This window comes from Artibeus jamaicensis, unplaced genomic scaffold (genome assembly GCF_021234435.1).
Source record: "Artibeus jamaicensis isolate MK-2021 breed Jamaican fruit bat unplaced genomic scaffold, CSHL_Jam_final contig_548, whole genome shotgun sequence".
NCBI lineage: Eukaryota > Metazoa > Chordata > Mammalia > Chiroptera > Phyllostomidae > Artibeus > Artibeus jamaicensis.
Genome location: NW_026521883.1, coordinates 7,141,225 through 7,164,547, shown reverse-complemented (window position 1 = coordinate 7,164,547; position 23,323 = coordinate 7,141,225). Strand labels below are relative to the sequence as shown.

General features: G+C 51.1%; 1 protein-coding gene across 2 annotated transcripts in view; it reads left to right on the top strand.

Moving 5' to 3' along the window:
- The window catches only part of SMAD3 (SMAD family member 3), a 113,979-nt gene that overhangs the window by 29,864 nt on the left and 60,792 nt on the right, over positions 1-23,323 (top strand). The window contains exon 1 of one of the 2 annotated variants that reach the window (XM_037155785.2): positions 19,564-19,974. The exons of the other annotated variant lie outside the window; for it this stretch is intronic. Coding sequence (XP_037011680.2) covers positions 19,790-19,974 — 185 coding nt within the window. The 5' untranslated portion in view covers positions 19,564-19,789. Of the gene's footprint in view, positions 1-19,563; positions 19,975-23,323 lie in introns of those variants that run through there. 2 annotated transcript variants of the gene reach the window in all.

Below are 23,323 nucleotides of genomic sequence, written 5' to 3'. Positions count from 1 at the left end.
GCATTCACCGTTGAGAGGTTCTGAGCAGAACCAGTGTGGAGGTATGAGCCAGCGGTGGACTGAGAATGGGCTGGGACTTGAATCCAAGCTCTGACTTGGTCTCCTTGGGCAAGCCATTTCTTTCTGGACCAGTTTCCTTAAATGGTGGTTCTCAGTCTCTTGATCATAATATGGTTGTTATGAGTGTGAGCTAATTGGAGGCTGAAGTCTTGGGTCAAATCTCTTCTCTACCTCTGAACTAGGTACTGGACTTTGGGCGGGTTCCTGGACCCCAGGTTTCCCCATCTGTGAAGTGGAGGTGATGGTAACTACCTCACAGGGTGTCAAAGGGGTGCGGGGGGAGGGATAACACTGTGTCTGGTCCATGGCGTTGAATAAACGGTAGGAATGGTCACGATGCTGAGAGAGGAAGAAACAGCCCCTGGAGGTGCTGGGATTGTGGTCCTATCACCTGGGGACCCCAGCCTTCTAGGGGAAGCTTTGGAGAGTCTGTGAATGTGAGTGCCAGGGGCCTTCGCCTGAGACGTCTGAGCAGCTCTCAGTCTGGCTGTTAGAAGCCACCGGAATGAGAGAAACATCATTGTGCTCCGAGGATATGGGTCTGGGTCTTTGGACGCTCACCTGCTGTCACCTCCGTCCCTTCCCCACCTGCCTCACTTCCTTTGCCTCCAGATGGAGTGAAGATGGGCCTGTATGCCTTACAGGGTCGGGCCCTGTTGAGAGGACATTTGTAGAAATCCTCCAGGAACTTAAATTCAAGGAAGAAATCTTGCTCACCACTGTCGTGAGCAACTAAGAAGCAGTTACTTTGCTTGGGCCTCAGTTCTTCATCCATGAGGTCAGAGCCTAGGACTTGGATGCAGCATTAACCGCCCCCTGGGCAGGTTAAAAAAGAAGGAAGGAGGGAGGGTGAGGGAAAGCGAGAAAGAAAACCAGCAGAATTTGGAGCGGTCCCCCAGTGGGAACCACAATCGCAGGTTTCGGGGACTCAGGAAGGGGTGCAGCCCAGCCTTGTGGTTGAGAAACGTCAGATGTTGGGAAGAGAAAGCCCAGCTTAATGCAGCAGGGGTTTCTTAGCAGCCCTGCCTCCTGAGCCCCGGTAGCTCGTTAGTCCCTGGCTAACAGCTTGGCAGCACAGAGGCAAACCACAGAGTACATTCGAGGCCCAGATCTGCTCATTTCGAGGGTGGGGCTGCGTTTTTCTCCTGCCACAGTGAGCTAATTAAAGAAAACAAGCTTTGGGAGTTGGGAGAGAACTGGCCACAGAGCACTTGGGGAGGATTGCTTTGGTCGTGGAGGCCTCCGCAGCCCCCAGCCCCCGGAAGGCAGGTGGAAGTGGGCAGCTGGCCCATATGCATCCCCAGTGCAGCTCTGGGGACCCACTGCTGCGGAGCTGGGAGCCCTGGAAGGGCCAGTGGGAGGGCTTACGTGGGGTGCGAGGGTGACCTGGGTTTGTCAGGGACCAGCAGAGAAGTTCAAGCTGCCCATGTAGATGGGACAGTGTTTCGTAAAATGCTTCACAAATTTGGACTTTTGCCCCAGATTGAGGACAGAGCCTATGTCCCAGGGGTTCTGTGTGTCACGGTAATTCCTATCTCAGTGGCAGTTTGATTCTCACACCAGCCTTAGGAAAAGTGGGAGAAACTTCCATACTCCCTAGGAGTAAATGGCCACTCAGAAGGGTGGTCATTCAGGGCCAGAGAGTGGGAAAAGGACTTCTGTGTCCAGGTGGAGTCTGGTAATTTTAGGGAGAGGAAAGCAAGCACCCACTCCCAGTCTTGTAGCCATCGCTGTCCGCCAGGATCGGCGCCCAGCTCACACAGGCACACGCTGTTTTATGGAGTAAGATACATTTGCTGAAACCTTGACTGTGTAAATCGAATTGTGTTTGAAGTGTACCAGGAAAACCATCGAAAGGAGTCCTGTTGTGAGTCACTTTGAAAAATGAAGAATTATACTGTGTCCCCAACTATTTCCTATTTTGGTAAATTTCAGGTGGCAGGATTGCTTAGGAGGGGGAGCGGGTCCCACTATCTTGCTAGCTTATGACTGTTAGTGCATAAGGATGGTTCATCCCTCAGAGGCTCAGGGGGGCCTGAATGCTGCAGAACTAACTGGAGGAGCTAGAAGAACGTGTGCAGAATGTGTTGATTCACATATTCAGAGAAGTTGGGATCTAGGTGGGGGGGCCCCGGGGGCACCCAGGCCTGTGGTGATTCACACGGAGGTGTGCTATGAGGAATTTTTGTTAGCGATGATGACGATGACGATGATGGAGCAGTTGCTAATTGAGCACTCATTATGTGCCCAGGATCTGACATGGATTATCTTATTTAGTTTATTACTAACAGTAGTGCTGAAGTCTGTGAATGATTTACTTACCAACGAAGTCAAAGGCGTATTCCTCCACAGTGCAGTATTTTTCAGCCAAGAATTGAAGTACATGCTACGCAACATAGATGAACCTTGAAAATATGCTGAGTGAGTCTCTGGAATAGGCAAAATCACAGAGACAGAAAGCAGATTCGCATTGCCAGGGGGTTGAGATGGGAGGGAAGGGGAGTGGCTGCTTGATTAATGGGTGCAAGAGTTCCTTTAGGGGCGATAAAAATGTCCTGGAACTGAGTGAGTGTGATGGTTGCACAGCTTTGGGCACGAACTAAATGCCATTGAATTGCACACATTGAAATGGCTGACATAGTAAATTTGTGTGTTCTGTGTACTTCACCACTACACACACACACACACACACACACACACACACACACACACACACTTTTAAAGTGTTCCTCTCCTGGGTTCCTCTCTCCAGCTTGGCTTCTGATATGCTTGTACTGAGTGAGAGAGAAAGGGGAGGGGCAGTTGTGTGTGTACTGAGACTGAAGTAAGCTTGCGGCTTTCCTATTCAGGCCCCACCTTTATGGGGGACCAGAGACCCAGAGAGGGCTAGTGACTTGCCTAAGGGCACAGAGCAAGGTTCCCAAGTTGGGATTGGGATTCTAGCCTTTACACTTTCCATTAAAAGAATCACAGTGGAAAAGTTTTTTGTTTGTTTGTTTTGTTTTGGCTTCTTTATGCCACTCAGTAAATTCTGGGCGGCAGAGACTCAGTTCTGTCCTACATGGTGTTTTGTGCCTTCCTCAGGTATCTGGGGACACTGTCCCATGCTGGTGGGACAGCCCCTGGATGAATTCACCCGTCAGGAGGCCCTGGGAGCTGCTCAGCAGAAACAGCCAGAGACCTGGGCTGTGGCTGGTGCATGTGTTCGGTTGCGCCGTTCAGTTTTGGCATTTAGCAAAGGGAACCAATTACGTGTAAACACATGCATTTGGTGTTTGATGGGACGCTTCACTATGTGATACAGCTTCTTCTTTTCTTTTTGACTCTGAACATCTGACACTACAGGAAATAAGAGACTTTCCAGTACCTCATTTGCACACATTCTGCTTTCAAACCCTTTTGGCCCCAGCACAGGGTAAACGAAACTGTAGCTTATAGTAACGTTTATGTATGGGAGGCACTGAGCTATTCAAAAGCTTGGATGTCAGAAAAGGTTTCAATTTTAGCAAGCCCCCTGACTCCCCAGGCCGTGTGGTAGATAGCTCTGCCTTCTCTCGAGTCAAACTTGAGCATACTGTCCTGGTTGGTGACGATGTAGTGATAATGAGGATAATAACAATGACATCTAAAGAAGTTGAGCTATCATTGAATCAAATGTACGTTTACTCCTTAGGAGAAGAAATCAAGTTTCAGAATCTCAGAAGTGAGATATACTCTTGGTAGGATCCATGGACAAGGAATGACAAAACCTGGGTTCTATTAGTGACATGACCTTATTAGTTAAGTGTCCTAAAGTTTCTAAGCTGTGGCTTCCTTATCTGGGAATCCACTGCATCATGGAGTGGGTGGGTCACCCAGGTGAGGGGAGGTACTTTGCCAGCTGGTGGGGCTCTTAACCGGGGTGATCTGTGAAGCCGAAGGGGCTCGGGGGCGGGGCTGAGAGGACTGATGAAGAACTAATATACCTCGGCTTCTGCGGAGACTTGTGGAGCTGAATTTGCCTTCATGTTCAGAGGTGCTGGAGGTCATGGGGGGCTGGGCGGGGCTCAGAATGCTCCCATATTTATTTCTGCCACCAAGTCCATGGGCTAGAGGCACCTCTGCCTAAGGCAGCTTGAGTGAAGCCAAGTCCTGCCCTCCAGGAGTTCACAGGGTAATTGTGCTCTTCACCGGCCACCTAGAAGGAGAGCTGTTGACAGTGAGACAGCTGACCTCTGAATCCTCCAGGCCCCCAGGCCCGCCACGCTCGCCACGCTATTCACATCGATGTCCTGGGGGAACTGCTGCTGACTCTGAGTGTGTGTGTGTGTGTGTGTGTTGAGAAAGGGGGGAAAGCCAGGAGAGTAAGGTGAGTCAGATTAACCCACTGTTCCTTCCCTTTGAAACTCCTTGTGTTCTCTTTCTCTCTCACACGCACACACACAGAGTCAAGTGCTTGCTCAGAAACGTGTGAAAGTTTTGAGAGTACGCCTTGCGCCCACATTCTGTTGAACAGGGATTGATTTGTGAATGTTCAGCTCTTTCCTCCGCTGCAGGAATTTTGTTTCTGCCCAAGGAGCCAGCTCAGGGCCAGCCCCCGCTGACTGGTGTGCGGAGGGCAGACGTGGCTGAGTGTGACAGGAGCAAGGCCCCAGGGGTGTCTGTGAAGCAGGTGGAGTTCTGAACTTCCCAGTGGTCCTGTAGCAGGCAGTGGCCCCAGGTAGGCTGGGAAGAACCTGACGCTCCGCATTTCTGTGGGCAGGGTGTGCCGTCCCCTTAGTGTTTGGTGTCCCCCAGAGCCAGCCACTTTGTGGATGTACCTTCCGTGTGGGCTTTCTGCTCCTGCCAGGTGAGGCTTGTCACAGCTCCTCTCAGACCTGTGTACCCACACCCCCTGCCTCACCTGGGTTCAACCTTCCTTTTCCTGGGGCACTTTGCTGGGTTCCTCTGCTCTTTCCTGCCTTTACACCCAGAGTCCCGCCTCCTCTGTTGTGTTTTCTTGGATACCCCGGCCCACGGGACCACCCAGTCATTTCCTGGGGCCGGCACGGAGTGCACAGCAGTGTGTCAGGCTGGCCCTTCTCCACGGCAGGTGATTTGTTTGTGTGTCACGCTCCCGCCCAGTGGGGACTGCCAGCTTCCCCTGCGCACGGTTATGCCTCAGGCTGGTTTTTAACTCTTCTCCCCACCTCTCGCCACCTTGATGAAAGAGAGGGAGGTAGGTTCTTCCAAGGCCTGGACACTTCTCCCTGTGCCATGTGGCGTCAGACAAGTCCCACAGCTCCCTTGGGACTCAGTTCACATCACACCCAGTATGATAGTAAGATCACCCTGCCCGTCTCTGGCCGCCATGATAATCTGGGGTGGAGGGAGGGATGGGAGAAGCTTTGGGAAGCGGCAAAGTGCGATGCAATGGCCTTCGTAATGGCCTTGTGGCGAGGCCACCACTAGCTGTGGTGGTACCAGCGGGGTAATATGCCACTGACCCGGCATCCAGGACCCTCCAGTTCTACTCACCCTGCCTCAGTTTCCTCTGCTCGGACACTGTGGTCATGAGGTGTGTGTGGGAGACAGTGGCGGACACGGTCCCCCCACTCCTGTGTGGCTGGAACTCAGCCGGAACAGGGGGTTCCCTCCAACCATCAGTGCTTCTGGGTTAGCCATTGCTGCTGTGATGTCACTGTGTGTGGTCACCCTGGCGCTCTTTCTTTAGGCCTAGCTTATGGTTAGATCTTCATCAACACTCACTTTGACTGTTTGCACTGTTTAAGGTGACAGAATTATTTTTGCCCTTTCCAGAGGTGTTGACATTTAAGGGTGATTGGGTGATGGTACAGACAGGGAGGCAGGAAACCCGGAGGAAAGAAAGGGCCCGTGGCTGAGAAAGTGTGTAGAACAGGCCCCTACTTTCCGAAGTGCCTGCCTCCACTGGTTTGGTGGTGGCAGAGTTCAAAGGCAGGAAGGTAGATTAGATCAGATTTCAGGATTTTTACCCTCCTCCCCCAACATTTGGTGGCGGCCAGTTTTCCCAGGGGAGGGCCTGGGTTTTTTTTTTTTTTTTTTTTTTTTTTACTTTTGAAACCTGTGTCTAGCTCAGTGCTTGGTATTTCAACATGATGAGTGAATGAATGAATGGCTTCCCAATTCTCATCACAGCAGAGTATGACTGTACACACAAAGTCCTGGGTAGTAACAGATTTGACGGGCGAAGAGGTACTAATGCATGTGTCTAGTTATAGAAGAGAATGGGCCTTCTAGGGGGAGGGATTGCCCTTTGAAGTAGTCCTCTATGCCCCCTCTCCAGCTTTCTGCATTTCGTGGCTGCCCTCCAGTATTCCTGAATTCAGGAACATCTGTGGCTGGAGCAGAGTGAAGACCCTCTTTCCCTCGGTTCCCAGCAGTGACTTTATCGTGTTTGGCACACACTGGGAGGTAAAAATTGTGGGCAGTGTCCTCTGTCCAGTGAATTTCCCATCTGTGTTCTCCTTTCTGGCTGGTGCTGTAGGCAGATAACCTTGGCGAGGGGCTTGGCGCAAAAGGCGATGTTTATAACAACGACCACCGGACTCCATGCTTTCTTGTTATATCATTTCCTTAATGGTCATTGTCACGCAAGAAAGGACTTCCTCTGTGGGCATCACTTCATGGAAACCTTTGGGCACAGATAAGTTCATAAGCTGCATTGCATGCATGAAACCATTTCTGTTAGGGGATGGGGTCTTGCTACAAACCTCCCCTGACTTTAGGAACCATTTGTCAGCCTCCTGAGGTCAAGTTCTTCCCCGCTTTTAGCATGGCTGCCTGCTTCTCACTTGGGAGTTGTCCAGGGAGGACAGGCTGTGTGGCATCCCACAAAACTTTTTGAGAGTCTGACCTTGCGGGGTGTCCCAGTGGCCACTTTCTGGATCCGCTTCCTGTTTTCTCCCAGGCGTCCGAGTATGACGCTGCCCGTGGCTCTGCCTTGCTGACCCGAGCCCAGCCGTCTCTGACCCTGTAGCCCAGACCCCAGAGAGCAAGCCCTGGTCTGGAGTTTCTGTCTCAGCTCTGCTGTTTGACCTTGGGCAAAAACAAAAAGGTTGGCCGAGGTGACCTCCAAGGTCCCTGCTGTCTGTGTCAAGGGGGCCTGGCCTCTGTTCCACACTGGGAACCTAGGCTGGAGGGCACCTCTGTGGCCACAGCAGAGACTCTGGTCCTTGGCAGTGAGTCCAGGACACTGGGAGGCTTCTGGGGTGCAGGGTGAGCAGGGCCCCTATGGGAAGCAAGTGGCATTATTCAGCCCTGAGGAATGCCGAGGCCCGGCTGAGCCCGGGCAGGGCCGCCGAGAGGCTTGTGGCTGTAACTGTGGGCAGAATTTCAGGCTTTGAAGAATGCTACTGTATATACCAGTGATAAATATTAGTCACCCTGGCAGCTGAAGGAGTTTCCTGTGCTGCATTTTTGACACTTCCAGAAAAGGGAAAGCCTTCCTCCCTGACAGGGCATAGGAGGAGAAGGAGGAACGCGCCTGTCCGGGCTCAGGGGCCAGGGAACGCTCTGACCCCGGCACCCTGGCAGGAGATCCCACGGGGTCGTCAGCCCCCAGTGACCCATCTCTGCCTAAAGCTGCACAGCGCCTGTGAATGCCCTGTCGATACCTCTGCTGGGCCACCTCCCTGGGCTGTGATCAAACCCGTCCCAAATCTAAGCCTTGATCTGCCCTCTCCTTACCCTTTTGCCATCTGCTCAGCCCCTTCCCATTTTTCTCCGTGGAACGGCTACCAGACTTGAGTTGCCTGGGCTAGGCCTCAGAAAGTCATCTTTGTTGACTTCTCTGCCTGCCCCTCCCTGCCCCCACCAAGCCCTATTAGTTCTGCCTCCAGAATACCTGCTCCCTCATTCTCACTGTGGCTTCCTCATCCAAATCAGGGTCTCTCGGGCCTAGCCTTCCTCCCAGCTGGTCTCTGCCTGCATCCTCCTCTCCACCAGGCCTGTTCTCCCCCAGCAGCCCATGGTGCCCACGGTGGCCTGTGACCAAGTACATCCTGTCATGTCACATCTGCTGGAAATCATTCAGGGGCTTCCTGTTGCCTTGGGGGTGTAAGGGTCCAAATCCCTCACAGATTGTGAGGTCTGACCCTAGCCTGCCCGTCCAGCTTCCACTCCCAACTGAGCACCTGTGCCCCCTCTGCCTTTCTTGCATTTCCTTCCTCAGGGCCTTTGCACATACTGTTCCTTCTGCCCAGAATGCTCTTGCTGTGGTTTTTAGCCAGCTAATGTGAGTTAGATCTCAGCTTAACTATCATCTCTTAAGAGAGGCCCCCCCTGACTCCCCCCTTCATGTTAAATGTGTCCCCTGATACCCTCTCTCAGGGCACTCCATTCACTTCTGCCAGAGACCTTGCCCCAGCCTGTGGTTACAGAGCCTTGTGGTTATTTGTTGCCTGTCTTCCTGCACTGCCTCTTGTTCTCCCCTGTGCTCAGGGCCCAGGACTGAGACGCTCCGTAAGCACTTGCAGGCCTGATCAGTCCTACTCGGAGGATGTATGTGCGTGTGCTGCCATTGTCCTGGCTCCCTCGTCCCCTTGGGCTCTGTCCACCGCTCTCCAGTCCCCACTGAGTGGCCATGGAGCACCTGGCTTCACTCCTCTGCCGCCAAAACTTATCAGTTCCACATCTCAGTCTTTTGCAAGGTGACACTTCATCTGATTACCTAATTCACACCAAGGTGTTAATAGTGTTAATGACATAGTGTTTATTACTCCAGGGGATGCAAAATGACGGTATTAAAACATATCATTCCCCCTGGGGTTGAACACTCTTCCCAGGGAGTCCAAGTAGAGCCTAGTCCCCTTGGCCAGGTTTACAAGGCCCTGTCTGCACAGCTTGGCTTTGGCTTCATCTCTTTCTGCAGCTTCAGGCCCCCGGGAGCCTTAGTCATCTGCCTCTCCCCACCCAGTACTCTGCACAGTACCTGGCATGGGCAGGCCCTCCATAATGTTCACTACGTGAATTTAGAAGAAGTAGATTTTAGTGACTCATGCTTTAACTGAAGGCTTTGATACAGTTAGTCAGTTTTTGGCCACGGTGCCAGAGGAAGGACAATGGGCGGGAATTCCGGGCACAGTGACCATAATAGTGCCGGAAGGCGGGTCGCTTCATCTGGGTAGATGGGGGTAGCCTTTCAGAGCCCCTAAACCTGGCTCTTCCCACCCACCACGCCCGTCAGATCTCTGAAGCCCTTGTCCTCCTGCCCAGGATATTGATCAACTCTGCTTTTGCAGATTCCAGAGGAAGGGTGAGTCTTATCACCATGTGGGTCTAGCATCACCTGTGGAGTGAACAATTTCAAGTACAACTGCCATCATAGGGAGGTCTGCGAAAGTCGGAATTCAAAATGATTACTCATTTCCCCAAAAGGTCGAGAATCCCCATTCTCACCCTGGCTGGTGGGGCTCAGTGGATTGAGTGCCAACCTGTGAACCAGAGGGTGGCTGGTTCGATTCCTAATCAGGGCACATGCCTGGGTTGTGGGCCTGGTCTCCAGTAGGGGGGCATGTGAGAGGCAACCACACATCAGTGTTTCTCTCCCTCTTTTTCTCTCTCCTTTTCCCTATCTAAAAATAGTTTGTTTTTTTAAAAAAGAACCCCCATTCTGAAGACACTTGAGTTCTGCAGCCTTCCTCCTGCTGCTCCAGGCCAGTTCTTGACCCCTTGTTTCGCCTCGTGCCCAGAATGTCCCAAGCGCATTCAGCCAGCGTCCTCCAAAATGTCATTTCATCTCGATCTCCTCCAGGAAGCAGCCTTGGGACACCCCCTCCTCCCAGACCCTGCAAAGCGTCCTCCTGTGCCCCACGGCTGCTGAGCATGCACCACGCTGATGCGGAATCGTCTGTCTGCTCAGCCCCGGGCAGTGAGCACCTTGAGGGCAGGGGTCAGAGGCTGGGAGGGTGCTGGTACCCAGGTCACTCAGTGCTCGTCCTGCCCCTGGACCGCAGGGTGGTCTCGCCTCCTGTGAGCTTGTTCTCTGGACTGCGCTGAAATAGTTCTGTTTCTGTTTCATTTGGAAAAAAGGAAAAAATAGCGGAAGCCTAGAGATTTCACTCATCTGGAAGTTAAGATAAAATTATGAAGTTCAGAGAAGGTATTAACTTACTTTGAATGTTATGTAAATCAGGGCTTCTCTGAAAGTTTTATTTTTCACGGCTGGTCTTTCTCTCACGATCGAGTTCTTGAAGGCAGGGGGCCCAGTTCTCATTCACTCTCATGTCCTCTGAGCCTAGCACGGTGCCTGATAGAGAGTGGTCACTTAGTAAATACTTGTTGGATGAATGCGTGGGGCCAGTGTGCACGTTGGTACTTTTAGGGCTTGGTGGTTAGAAAATTCCCATGGCTCGTTAATTTGTAAGACACCATTTCCATGGTAGATTCTTCACATGTGGGAATGCTTTCTGTGTGGAATGGTTGCTGGAGAAAACTCAGTGGCAGCAGTTTTGGAACACTGAGTCATCTTGCTGTGATCGAACCTGGTGTCTTTGTGCCAGTCGCTGTAACCCCGTGGGACACATGACCCTCATCTGTGAAGTGGGCTGGAGGTGAAAGTGGACCACGTGGCTGCCGAGAGCCGTCTGCTCACGTGCTGTGTGTAGCTCCCACATCCTCCTCTTTGGTGAGCGGACACGGACCGTGTCCTGACGGGTTTGTGCGAGGAGCCAGAATCCTCCCTGGCCTCTCTGACTGCTTTCCGGTGGATGGAGTGCCTGGTTTCTCAGTAGCACAGAGAAATGCTGATGCGGGGTTAGGAAAGCAAGCCGAGAGCCGTCGAATAATTAAAACACACACGCACACAAAGAAAGGAGAGGAGAGGGGAAAAACACACTTAATGGATAGGGGATGCGTAAAGCCCAGTGGACTGAGAAAGCCCCGGCACTGAACTTCACACGACCCCGCGTGCCGCCTGCACACACTGCCTGTCAGTGATGTCAGCGCCGCGGCCTCCCAGGAAGCAGGGCTGCCATCAGCCCGGTGGCGCATGCAGAGCCTGCCCCCTCCGCGCCCCCCCCCCCCCCCCCCCCCCCCCCCGCACCCGTGTCTCTGGATAATAATAAGCCACCACTCCCAGGTTAATCAGACTGGGAAACTAACCCAGGGCTTCTCAAAAACCAAAAACCCCAATCCCTTTGTAATGTCCAGGCATGAAAGAGAGGACAAAGAAGAATGTTTGTTTTTTTAGAGGTTCTGTGTCTGAAACTGGATTTCCTTAAGTGGGGAATGGTTACCTTGAGCTTTCCGAACTCCTCCGAGTCACCCATCAGTTAGTGAACGAATGAAAGGACTCATGCATTGTTTGGGTATAGATCTCCAAGACCCTGCCCTGGAAGTACAGGAATGAATAACATACTGTCTCTGCCCTTGGACTTCTGTGCTGGTTTGGGAAGATAAGACTCCTAACATGAAGAGATCTGCATGGCTCAAATCAATGTGTATCCAAGGAACACCCCCAGAGTCACTGCCTCTGCGGGGGGAAGGAGGGAGAGGCCAGGAAATTCCAAGCTAGTCTTCCCACGACCCCAGCCCACAGCAGGGTGCAGAAGACTTGGATTTAGGGGAAGGTGGGTTTGGCAGAACAGAAGTGTGTGTATATAAACAGATGGAGGAGGGGTGGTGGAATGCTAACAGCACCTTGGGCTGGGCTGGGCTGTTCTCCCTGGGCGACAGTGTTCACCGCCCAGTGTTGCGTGAGGCTTGAGGGTGATGCCAGAGGGAAAAGGGCCATGCTCATTGTCACTAGTTTGACCCATCTGCCTTGTTCCTTGAGCAGAGACCTAGTGGGCTGTCCCTGCCTTTGAGCTGCTGCACCCAGAGGGGAGGCACGTGGTTACAGAGGAATCAACAAAGACAAAAACACAGAGATCCCACGTGCCCCTTACCTGGGTCCCCTGGGTCCCCTGGAGTGCCATCTCACATCAGCACAGAACCTGTGTTAGCATTAAGAAACCAACATCAGTACAATACTGTTAGTACAACTCCAGACTTCAGTGAATCAACCTTTCAAAAAATGTGTTGTTGACATATAATTCATACACCATCAAATTCATTCCTTTAATTTGTGCAGTTCATTGGTTTTTGGAGACTTCTGTAACCCTCACTGATACCTAATTTTAGAACATATTCGTCACCCCCCAAGAAAACCTTGTATCCATTGGCAGCCATTCCCCACCCTCCAGCTCTGGAAACTTCATCTGTTTACTGTCTCCATGAATTTGCCTCTTTTGGACATTTCCTAAAAATTGAGCCATATCATAGGTGGTCTTTTGTGACTGATTTCTTTCACTTAATGCTTTCAAGGTTCCTGGTGTAGCATGTATCAGTACTTCATCTTTATGGCCAGATAATATTCCATGGTAGGGTGAACCACATTTTGTTTGTCCATTCATCAGTTTATGGGCAGTTGGGCTGTTTTCACTTTTTTAGGAATGATGCTGCTATGAACATTTTGTGTATAGTTTCCCTGTGGCCACATGTTTTCCTTTCTCTTGGGTATAGAATGACTGGGTCATGTGATACTTAACGTTTAATTTTGGAGAAACTGCCAAGTCCTCGTCCAAAGTGGCTGTACCCCATAGCAATCCCACCAACGTGAGGGGTCCAGTTTCTCCAGCACTTGTTACTGTCTGGCTCTTTTATTTTAGACATCCTCCTGGTGCGGAGCAGCGTCTTGCTGTGGTTTTGATTTGCATTTTCCTCACGATGGCTAATGACACTGAGCATCTTTTCATGTGCTTATCGGCCATTTGTACGTCTCCTTTAAAGAACTGTCTGTTCAGATCCTTTGCCCATGTTTTAATTGGGTTGCCTTTCTATTGTCATCACAGTCCCTTGTATATGCTGAATATAAGTTCCCTTATCAAATAAATGGTTAGCAATTATTTTCACCCGTTCTATGGGTTGTCTTCTGACTTTCATGACGTACTTTGAAGCATGGGACTTTTTAATTCTGATGAAGGAAATTCATTTTTTGCTTCTGTTACTCTTGCTTTCAGTGTCTTACCTAAGGCACCATGTGTAACCCAAGGTCACAAAGATTTACTCCTGTGTTTTCTACTAAGAGTTTTATAATTTTAGCTTTCACATTTATGTCTTTGATCTATTTTGTCTTAATTTTCATATAGAATATAAGGTAGGGGTCCAATGTCACTTTTGCATGTGGTATCCAGTTGCCAAAACACTATTTGAAAAGCCCCACTAAATGGTCACAGCTGCCTTTACTTTTACACTAAAAAATCAGTGACTGTAAAAGTAAAGCTTCATTTTAGGACTTTCAATCTTATCCCATTGCCCTAAATAAACACCCATCCTCTGACAGCCTCGATTATTTTAGTTTTATAGCATTCATCAACTTTTTCAATGTATTTTTAAAAAATAATTTACCTTGTTCCAAAGAATTTGAGGTAACTCTCAAATGCAGTGAATAAAAAAGGATCGAGAGGTAGGCAAGGAAATTAGGGGAAGAGGAGAAAAAGGCAGGAAAATCAGGTGAGATAAAAGGTTCTGTTTGTCCACCGTGTCACCTGTTACGAAGTTTTCTGAGATTGTCAGACATGGCCTGGAAATTTGGCTCTAAGCTGCCAAAGCTAAAATGAAAATGTGATCTCTGACAAGCGTTAACGTGCATCTATTAAATTAAAAAACCACACCACACCACACCAACACACATTTCATATGAAGAAGCCGGTGTTTTCGGGGACCACAGCACAAGGGGCCTTCTCCGTGGCGTGTCATCATTACACTTGTGTTGGTTCTGTCCCATTAGGCCACTGATTTTCAACCCTTTTCGTCTCGTGGCAGACACAAACTAATGACTAAAAGCCCGCGACACACCCCAAAATATATTTTTTGCCGATCTGACAAAAAATAGGTATAATTTTGATTCATTCACACTGGACGGCTATTGTTGTGTTGGCTGTTGTAATTTTTTTTAATTTGACAATCTAAGAGGCCAGCGCCCCTGACTAAATAGTCAGGTATTGCATGTCTTAAAAATTCTTGTGGCGCACCAGGTGAAAACCGCTGCTTTAGACCGATAACTCTTTGAAGGCAGGAACTGTCTGTCTTACTTCCCTCACGTCCCCCCATAGTGCCTAGGGCAGGACTTGGAGCTGCTTGAAAAAATCTCAATTGAAATTCTTTTTAAAATTCAAAATGTTTATTTCACCCTTCGATGACATTTCTGTGACCAGGTTAGGGTTGGTAGGGACTAAATTCGGAGGCAGAAAAATGGCAGTGGTTGTCCTTCTGGCTGCATTTTAGACGTTCTTTCTTGCGTCAGGTCCTTGAGAGCTGGCTGAACAGTGGTGACCTTGGGCTGAAAGTGTGTGTGCCTTTGCTCTGGGAACAGCAGTGGTTTAGAGAGAAGGGAAGAGACATTGCTTCACCAGTGGCCTTGAAGCCCACCCACCTTCCCACCTCCTAGGTGCCACGGGTCCCTTCTGTTCATTCTCGCTGACATGCATTCCAGCTGCCCTGCCTCATGGAAAAACCCAGTGTGAGTGAGGGAGGTCCTGGCCCAAAGTGAACAGCGTCTCATGGAACTGGGGCCACTGCCACCTATGGTTGTGCTTGGCACAGGGAGGGCCACTGAGCAAAGAGGCCCACCCAGACAGGCGCCCTCAGCGGGGGAGGGGCAGGCTGCCTTTCACTGACTGCGTATGCCGTGTTGGTGGCCCTCACCGTCCCATCTCCAGCAAAGGGCTTTTCTATTTTTTGGTAGCATTCTTTAAAAAAAAAAAGATTCGAACACCAACTTCTAGGGTGATTATCATTACTTACAATTTACAAATGGGGAAATGGGATGACCGAATGCGTAGGCTCTGTCACATGGCTAGTGACATTCTCTAGCCTAGGGAATCCTGATTTTGACTTCATCCTTTCCTTCCTTTTCCACCTGCTGGCCCCCAGCCTCTACCTAATTTAAGGCCATCATTCTTTCTGCACTGGGCACCTTTGAACCCCTATGATTAAGTATGATATCTTTAAAGTTACATTTGCCTCCATGGGAAAAAGCTATCAACAAGATCACCTTCTGTACCATCAACCCTGTGTAGGAGCAGCCTTGTAAGAATATAATAATACAGATTATTGCCTATAGCCTACAAAGAATGTTTCACACCTGCCGTCTCATTAGAGCCTGGCCACAGCCCTGTGAAGAAGGTGGTGTGGGTGCTGTTAGCCCCACTGAGCCCATGGGGCACCAAATTGCCCAGGTCGGAGGTAGGCTTGGAAGCCAGGCCTCTGACTCCCCCGTCCAGTGCTCTGCCCCAGCCCTTGAGCAAATGTATGTCAGGTTGCACCAGCAAACTCGGAATTCCTGGAAGCCTAGCTGCCGTGAGTGTCTCTGGGAGCACCTCGGCACTTCATCACCTACATGATGAGACCATAGAAAAGTCTTTTCTCCCACGGAAGTGAAGTCTCACCCTCACCCACGGATTTCTTTGTACCTCTCCAGTACCTAGCTGTGTTCTCAGAACAGAGCAGATAGGATTGAATCAAACGCAAACAGAACATGGCCTCCCTCCAGAATCTATAATGGAAGTGTGATGCTCAGCAACCACTGTAAAACAAGTCATTTTGGCTCCACTTTGCAAGTCATTCTTGCTGTTCCCATCTACTGGGGTGCCCAGATCTGTGTGCTCAGGACTGTGCTAGTTGCCAAGGAATCCAACAAGAAAAAGCTGTAATCCTCTTTGAGGCATTTTTGCCATCGTCCTGACCATGCCTTTGACCTCAGATGAGAAACATGTGTCCTCTGAGCCATGACTTTCTTATCAGTAAAGGGGCGTGATGTTGCCTGGTTGGCCTCCTGCCTCGAGTGATGGTGCAGCTGAGATGACACTTAATGGTGCGAACACAGTTCTCCATTCATCCAGCGCGCATCGTATCCACTGCTTCTGCTCTGCCAGGCTCTGAATTCAGTGGTGAACAAAGACAGCACCTACCTTGAAATAAGACACTACAGTCTGAGGACCCAGAAATCACAGATGTCACATTGCAGGCTGTGGGGTCTATGAATGAAAAGGACAGGGAGGGAGCCTGGAGGCCGTGGGCAGAGAGAGACCTGATTCCATTTGGGGAAGGAGTGGTGGTCAGAGAAGTCTTCCTGGAGGAAGTGACATTGGAGCTGAAGTTCAAAGAGTGAGTAGGAGTCGCCAGAAGGAGAGGCGGGTGATGAACAACCCCGGCAAAAGGAAAAGCAAGTGCAGAAGCTCTGAGGTGGGAGGGACATTTAAAAACAGAGAGACGTCCTGGAGGATGGTGGGCATCGCTCTCTGGCATGTCCTGTTCAGTCTGATTCAGCAGGCCTTCTTGGAGCAGGTGCCGCGTGCATCACCAGGGGCCAGGGGCAGCTCCCAGTAAGTCAGGGCCTGGTGGTTGACGTGAGGCCTGGGAGGCACACCATGCTGTACACATTTCCCCATGCTCAGTGCCTGGCCCAGAGTAGGTAGAAAGGACCGCTAGACCTGTGGCCGTGGGATACAGATTTGTACCTAGCCATGCCAGGCTGTTTAGGAGTCTTCCCTACAGATGACCGTATGGCTTCAGGTAAGGGACCAGACCTTGGAGTCTCAGATCTGTCCTGGCGCAGTGGGGGTGATAATGGCACCCATCTTGTGGGGCTCTGTGGGCACTGCTGCCGTCATGACTGTGACCTGCCAAGCAAGTGCCCGGCTGGAGAGGCATGTGGCAAAGGGAAGTGGCCACAATCATTGTGGTTATTGTTCCTAGTGGCCCTGTAATTGGTCTTGAAATTAGGTGCCCGGGAACTCAGAGAAGAAGAGGTGCTGGAGCCCAAGGCAACCGGATGGCCAGAGAGGAGGGGGCTCTGGGTAGAGGCTCGTGAGCAGACGCAGGGGACCTGAGCAGCAGGAATGAGGAAGACCCCTGGGGACGGGGTGTCCGTGTGGACGTGTGTTCGGTGACCTGCGGTGGCTCCTCAGTCAATGGGGAAACAACCCTGCCAGTCCTTCCCTTCACGGTCGTCGAAAAATCTTGTGACTGGAGACAATGGCGTGTCCGATTTGGATGGCAAAGGTCAGGAGGTGAGAAAGTGGATAAATGCAATGTTTATCCTGAAAAAAGTTGTAAACCGCTCGGAAGTCCCCACACTCCCTTCCCCCAGGAAGCCGTCTGTGCCAGGCTGCCCCGCCCAGTCCTCCCAGGCCCCGAGTCTCCCCAGCACCCAAGCACACACCGTGTGCCGTGTCTTCACCCCTCCTTCTGGAGGCCTGGCTCCTTGGCGAGGGGCCGTGGCTGCCTGCTGAGCAGACACTCTGGGCAGAGTCATCCATTTCAAATGTGTAAACTTTGTGGAGGCCTCCCAGGCTGAAAATGCTGATGGGGACACAAACTCAGGCCCTTTGCTTTCCCACGAGGCTGGTCTCACTCAAGTGGTGGCCCGTGAGAGACAGGGTGGTGCAGTTTTTGTTCACTCAGACCAGGAAGGGGTTAAGAGCTGCTGATAGAACCAGCGGCACCTCAGACGTCCTCAGGGCCTGTCCTCTTTCACTTTACAGAGCAGGAAGCCTGGTCCCAAAGCAGAAGCGCGGGTGGCGCCGATCCTCAGGTTCAGGTCCCCAGAGTCCCTGCCCTATGCTGCCTTCTCCGCTCTGAGTGCCTGTCCCCTTTTGATCATCAGGAAGTCACCAGGTCCCCAAGTGGAGTTTGGACAGGTGGCGAGGACTCTGGTGGGTGCAGGGTTTCCCTACCTGCCGCGAACCCCTCTGAGCTCATGTAAGAGATGTGGTTTGTTGAACACAGATTTTCAGACTTTTTTTAGAGAGAGCTCTCGAGTTGGCTTGGAAATGCCTGGAAATGTGGTACGTGGGGTGGGGGTTCGGCGGTGGTATGGACAGTGGGTAACACTGAGTGGAGCACACAAGCACTTTATAGTCAGAGCTCCTTACAAAGAGTCTGAAGTCCCGTCGATCAGTGTGCATGTGGGGTTCTGACCACGTGCCCGGCACAGCGTTGGACACCCTGTAACCGTCAGGGGATGAGTGCATCCCATGTCCCCGGTGTGGGGGTTGCAGTGGGACACCCAGTGAGGGGCCGGCTGTCCAGCTGAGGCGGGGCTGAGAGGAGGCTGGCACAAATGGAAGTGCAGATTGAGCTTTCCCCTTGAATGCATTCCTCACCAGAGTAAAGCAAATCTAGTGTATTTTCTGCTAATAAATAGCTGTTCTTGTTTTGCCTGATTTTTGGTGGTCTGTGATAATTGCCAGAAAGGTCAAGTTGAGGGTATGCCTGGGGCCAGCAGACTCTGGGTCAAAGGTCTGTCACTTTTATATCAGACTAGCATTTTGGGGGAAAGTATCAATTTGTCACCCCTTCCCAAAGAGTTCTGCTTAGAAAATGCCATTCTTGAAAAAGGACTCATGGACACGGACTGCGGTGCGGTGATTATGTGGGGGAGGGGGGTGTAAGGGGGATAAATGGGAAAGGAAAAAATACAATTAAAAAAGGAGAAAATACGCCTTCTCTCACCCAGTGTGGGATACAGAACACCAGTTTATTGACTTCTTTTTATTTAGTCTTTATTAATATTTTTTCCATCACCGTGTAGTCCCCTTCTGCCCCTACACAGCCAGGTGTGGCCGGGTCTTCTCTCAGTGATGTGGGGTGCCGAGTCCTGAATACGTCACGGGAGAAAAGCGCCGGTTTCTTGAGCTTTTAGGACACAACCCACGTGCTAACTTGCTTAACTTCTCAGCGGTGCCATCTGTGGGAGCTCCGGTCAGAGGAGGTCTGCCCTTTCTGAGTCCATAGCATTTCCTCACGTGTCCCTGTGAGCCCTGGGACACACCTGTCCCGGGGGCCCGGCACAGAGCCCTGCACAGAGCGGGCTGTTATGAAACGCTGGTGCACACCAGCAGATGTGTGCAGAGCTCCTGCTGTGTGTGACGGAAACCCAGTGGCAGGGCAGATGAGTGTGGAGTTCAGGGGAGAGGTCTGAGCTGAGATATGCATTTGTGAGTTGTCGTCATGTGGACGAGGCCGGGCTGGGAGCTTGGGAGGGTGGGGCGAGCAGGTCCAGGACAGTACCTCAGGCACAGCTGCAGGAGGGCAATGGAGAGGACAAGCAAGACACTGCACAATGACAAGACCCTGCAGCAAGAGGAAGTGCCCAGCGGTGCTAGATGTCACAGAGAGTCCAGGATGAGAAGGGTTAATGAGGCCACGTTTCCGATTTGGTAACTGGGAAGTATAGGGCGATCACAGTGGAGTGCTGGGGGCTGAACCCCATGGTGAGGCCCATAGTGGGAGGAGGGGAAGTGGAATCAGAGGTCATGGTTATTCCTGCTAGTGGCTCCTTGGGGCAGGAGGACAGTCTCCGAGTGGGGACTTGCGAGGGATCTGGGTAGGGGATGACCTTTGGGCTGTGGCAGGGGTGAAGGGTGGGGACGGGGCTTTGAGCTTCTCGTGGGCCAACTGAGTGGAATCGTTTATTAGTAGATATGTGGAATGCTTGGCCAAGTTGCATCTCGGACTTGCCAAAGAGATGCATAAAATTCAGAGCCGTGCACACTCAGGGGAACGAGGCAAATGGATAATTTTGTAAGGAGTCTCTAGTCCCAAGATAAAATTGCCTCAGAGAGCTTCTGAAGGTGAAAAGGCAAGTTGGCATTATGAAAGTGAAATGGCATGGGTCAGATTTTTCTAGCAGTTTCAGCGAGTATAGACTTTGGACTTAGTAAGTCTCTTGCATCTCGCTAGGGAAATGTTTGTTGTTCACTCTTGCTGCTTTTTGCGCGGCACTAGGCCGGAGCCCGTGGAACGCCCCGGTGCTTTTGGGGGGAGACAAAGACCACAGGGGCGGACTGTGCTCTCAACTCCCGAATGCGGCCGTGAGGAGTGGCGGGGGCAGGAGACTCTGGCAGCCAGCTGTGACTTGGCGTTAGACAGGTATCGGGAACAACAGTTTTATTCCAGAGTATTCCATGCTGTCTCTTTGGATCAATACACGAGTGATCCTGGAGACCCGACTACGTGTCACATTCTCTCTGAAGGTGTAAGGCACGGCCTCTGTCCTGGTGGCATCGGGATCAGAGGGTCGGGGTAGAGCAGCACAATGTCCGAGTGTAGGACGGTTCACTCACAGGGCTGAGATCAGTCCCTGCCACCGAGGGGGCAGAACGGGCAGAGAGGTGGGCTGAGAGGAGGTGGGAGGCACTGTGGGCTGGGACTGCCCGGAAGGCTGCCTGGAGGGGGTGGGAATCTCACCCGGGCCGGGCCCCTTCATCCTACAGGCCATGAGGTGGCCGGGAAGCTCAGGTGGGCTCCTTAGATTCAGTCACAGCTTCGGGACTTGAACTCAGGATCTCCCTTTGGAGACTGTGCATTTTGTTGTTGTAAAAGGATGTTGAACCCCCACCTGAAATGTTGGGACTCTGTCTCACGTGTTTTTGGATTGTATCTGTAACATAATTGATAATATTTAAGGACTTTTTTGTTCAGGTCTGTGCAGAGAGGCCACGCTGTTTCCTGCAGCCGGGCCCCCTGGGCCCTGGCCAGGGGTGGGAGGGCAGCTCGCTGGCTGGCCCCCTGAGTCACGCTGGCTTGGGGCCCGGTGGGGATTTCCACGCAGCCCGTGCTGTCCTCTCCTTGTTTCCTGCCAGGCTCTGACAGAGGCGGGCCGCTGCCAGCGAGCACCGGTGTGCACTCCCGACCTGGCTGCTGCCAGCCGCCGCCCCGTCAGCCCCAGGCACCCCAGGCGGCTCTCGCCCCACTGGGAGTGTGTCCCCAGCAGGCTGTGTCTGCTGCCTCTGTCATGTGGGATGCTGGTGGGCAGCTCCCTGGAGACCCCAGGGAGGCTGCCCTCAGACTGAAGGTTTTGTTTTTAAGGGGCGAGAGCTTGCTTGTGGGCTTGTCTGTACTGGGCACACAGGACTGTAAAAACCCGGCATGGCCCCAAATGCCTCTTTATCTGCTGACGAGAACATTTGTGAAGAAAACAAAACAGCAGACTGTTCGCTGTTCAGTTTGTGCACTTAAGGGAATGATTCCAGCATATCTGATTTCTTTAGGTCCTTCTGAAATGTCTGTGTAGCTCTTTGTCCGTCAGCGTCTAGTGTCACCATGTCTCCGTGTGGGGACGCTCTGCTTTAAAAATGCGTGTGTATGTCCACCACTAGGACTTCCAGGTCTTCGTGCATTTTTTCTCCCAGAACCTGCCGTGCCAGGCGGTTCACAAATGTTATCTTATTTAGCTCTTATCGCTGCAGTAGAAGGCTGTGCTGTGTAACGCCATAGTCACTACCCACAGGTGGCTGTTTAAATTCCAGGCAGTTAAAACTAAATGAAATTTGCAGTCCAGTTCCTTGGTCACAGTAGCCACGTTGCACATGCTCAGTAGCCCCATGTGGCCAGCGGCTAGACAGCATGGGGGAGGACATTTTCGTTCTTACAGAAAGTTCTAGCACTGGTCCAGGGTCTGGACTTTATAAACGAGGAACTGGGGTGCCACAGAGGCTGAGTCGACCCGGCCACACACAGCCAGCCAGCGTCAGAGCTGGAGTTTTAACTCGACTCTTCTTATGCCAGAGCACACCTTTTCTGTTTATTTATATGAAACACGCCTATGGTTAATACTTCAGTGGAGTTGCCAGTGAGGCACTTCCATTTTACAAGTAAGGACACTGAAGGTTAGACTCCGTTTTTCCTTCTTAAAGAAAAGGAATCGATCTATAGGCTTTGGGGACTGTGGAGGCAGCCTCTTTGGGGCGGGTGCCGTGAGGGTCGCCTTCTCCCCACCCCACCCTCCTGCAGGTGTCTGGCTTCTGCTGGTTTCCTCGCCAGAGTTTGGGAGTGAGTGAGCTTGGACTGCTTTCCTTGTAGGAACCCTCCAGCCTGCTTGCTCTTTGAGGGTTTATGGGTGGCGATCTCTTGGCTTTTCCTGGGGGGTAAGGGGGGGATGCCTTTTGTTAGCGCCAAAGAAAATCTCAGGAGGAAAAAAACATGTACAGGTTCCATAGCTAAAAATACGGAGACGTGGAGAAGTGGGGCGCTTTGAGGGTCATGTCCCTAGCTAGGAGCTGAGCTGGTTCTTACGCTTTTGTTTTCAAGCCAGGGTTTATCTTAAGAAAGCCGTCACTCCACAGACAAGGGTAGTTTTTTCCTGGAGAGAAGAACCCTGTGGAGACATTCCCTGAGGCCTAAGACAGAGGTGGAGACGAACAGACCGGGCTTTGGGGTCCTGCAGACCAGGGTTCAGATTCTGGCCCTACCACATGGACGTTATGGGGCCTTAGCAAGGACTCAGACTTCCTGAGCCTCAGTGTTTTAATTGTCAAATAAGGGTGAGGTATCACACTGTGTTTGTTTTAAAGGTTGAAGTGTAACATGTAAGAGATTTGACCAGCCCCGGCATACACCAATACTGTAACTGCTCATTAAATGGTAGGTATGAATAACTTGATGGTCTCACGGCCTCCTTCCAGTATTCTGATTTTAGAGTCCAGCACGTAAGGCGCTCAGATATTCGGGGTGCCCCAATGTTGGGAAAGACGATAAACTTAATTTGAAACAGTCTTTTAGTTACCTTTCCAAATAATACACTCAGAGTGTTTCTACAGCCCTTGGACTTTTCCTTTATTTTTTAGGTGGAGAACTTCTAAACTTAAAGTGACAGCTCCAACTGCTAATCTGAAAAGTTATAATATATACATGCCAGAGTGTCCCAAAAGCCTAGAAGCAGAGGAAAACTAGCATACCATGTTTTCTAACTTTTTAGAAACTCTGTAGAATAAGACTGAAAAAAAAAATCACTGGTAAATAGATTGTTGTCATTTTATTTTAAGATGTTAGTCCCCTTGAAAGAGACATTGCTGGTGGCTGTCCTGTGGCGTCTAAGGGACCCGACCCACCCCCGTCTTTGTGGCTCCGCACCACTGCGGATCGCTGCAGTGAGGGCACACCTCATACTGGGACCTGGGCTCCTCTGTCTTTAGGAAAACTGTGATCCTAAGAAAATGGACATGTTGAGGAAGATGAGTGTACAAATGCTTTTTAGAATTGTTTCACAGGGAATTGGCAGTAGACTTCTGGTTGTTGTTGTTGAGAATATTTGTAAATCAGAATGCCTGATTATCAAATATCCCAGTTGACCTAGCCTCCCTGTGACCCTGTTAGAATAGAAATTAAACATGGCTTTGAGTGAAATTGCAGCTTTTAGTCTCAGCTTTTCACAGTGTGACTCTGGGTGTGACCTCGGAGCAGCCGAAAATCTGTGCAGTGCTGGCCCATGGGGGGGCAC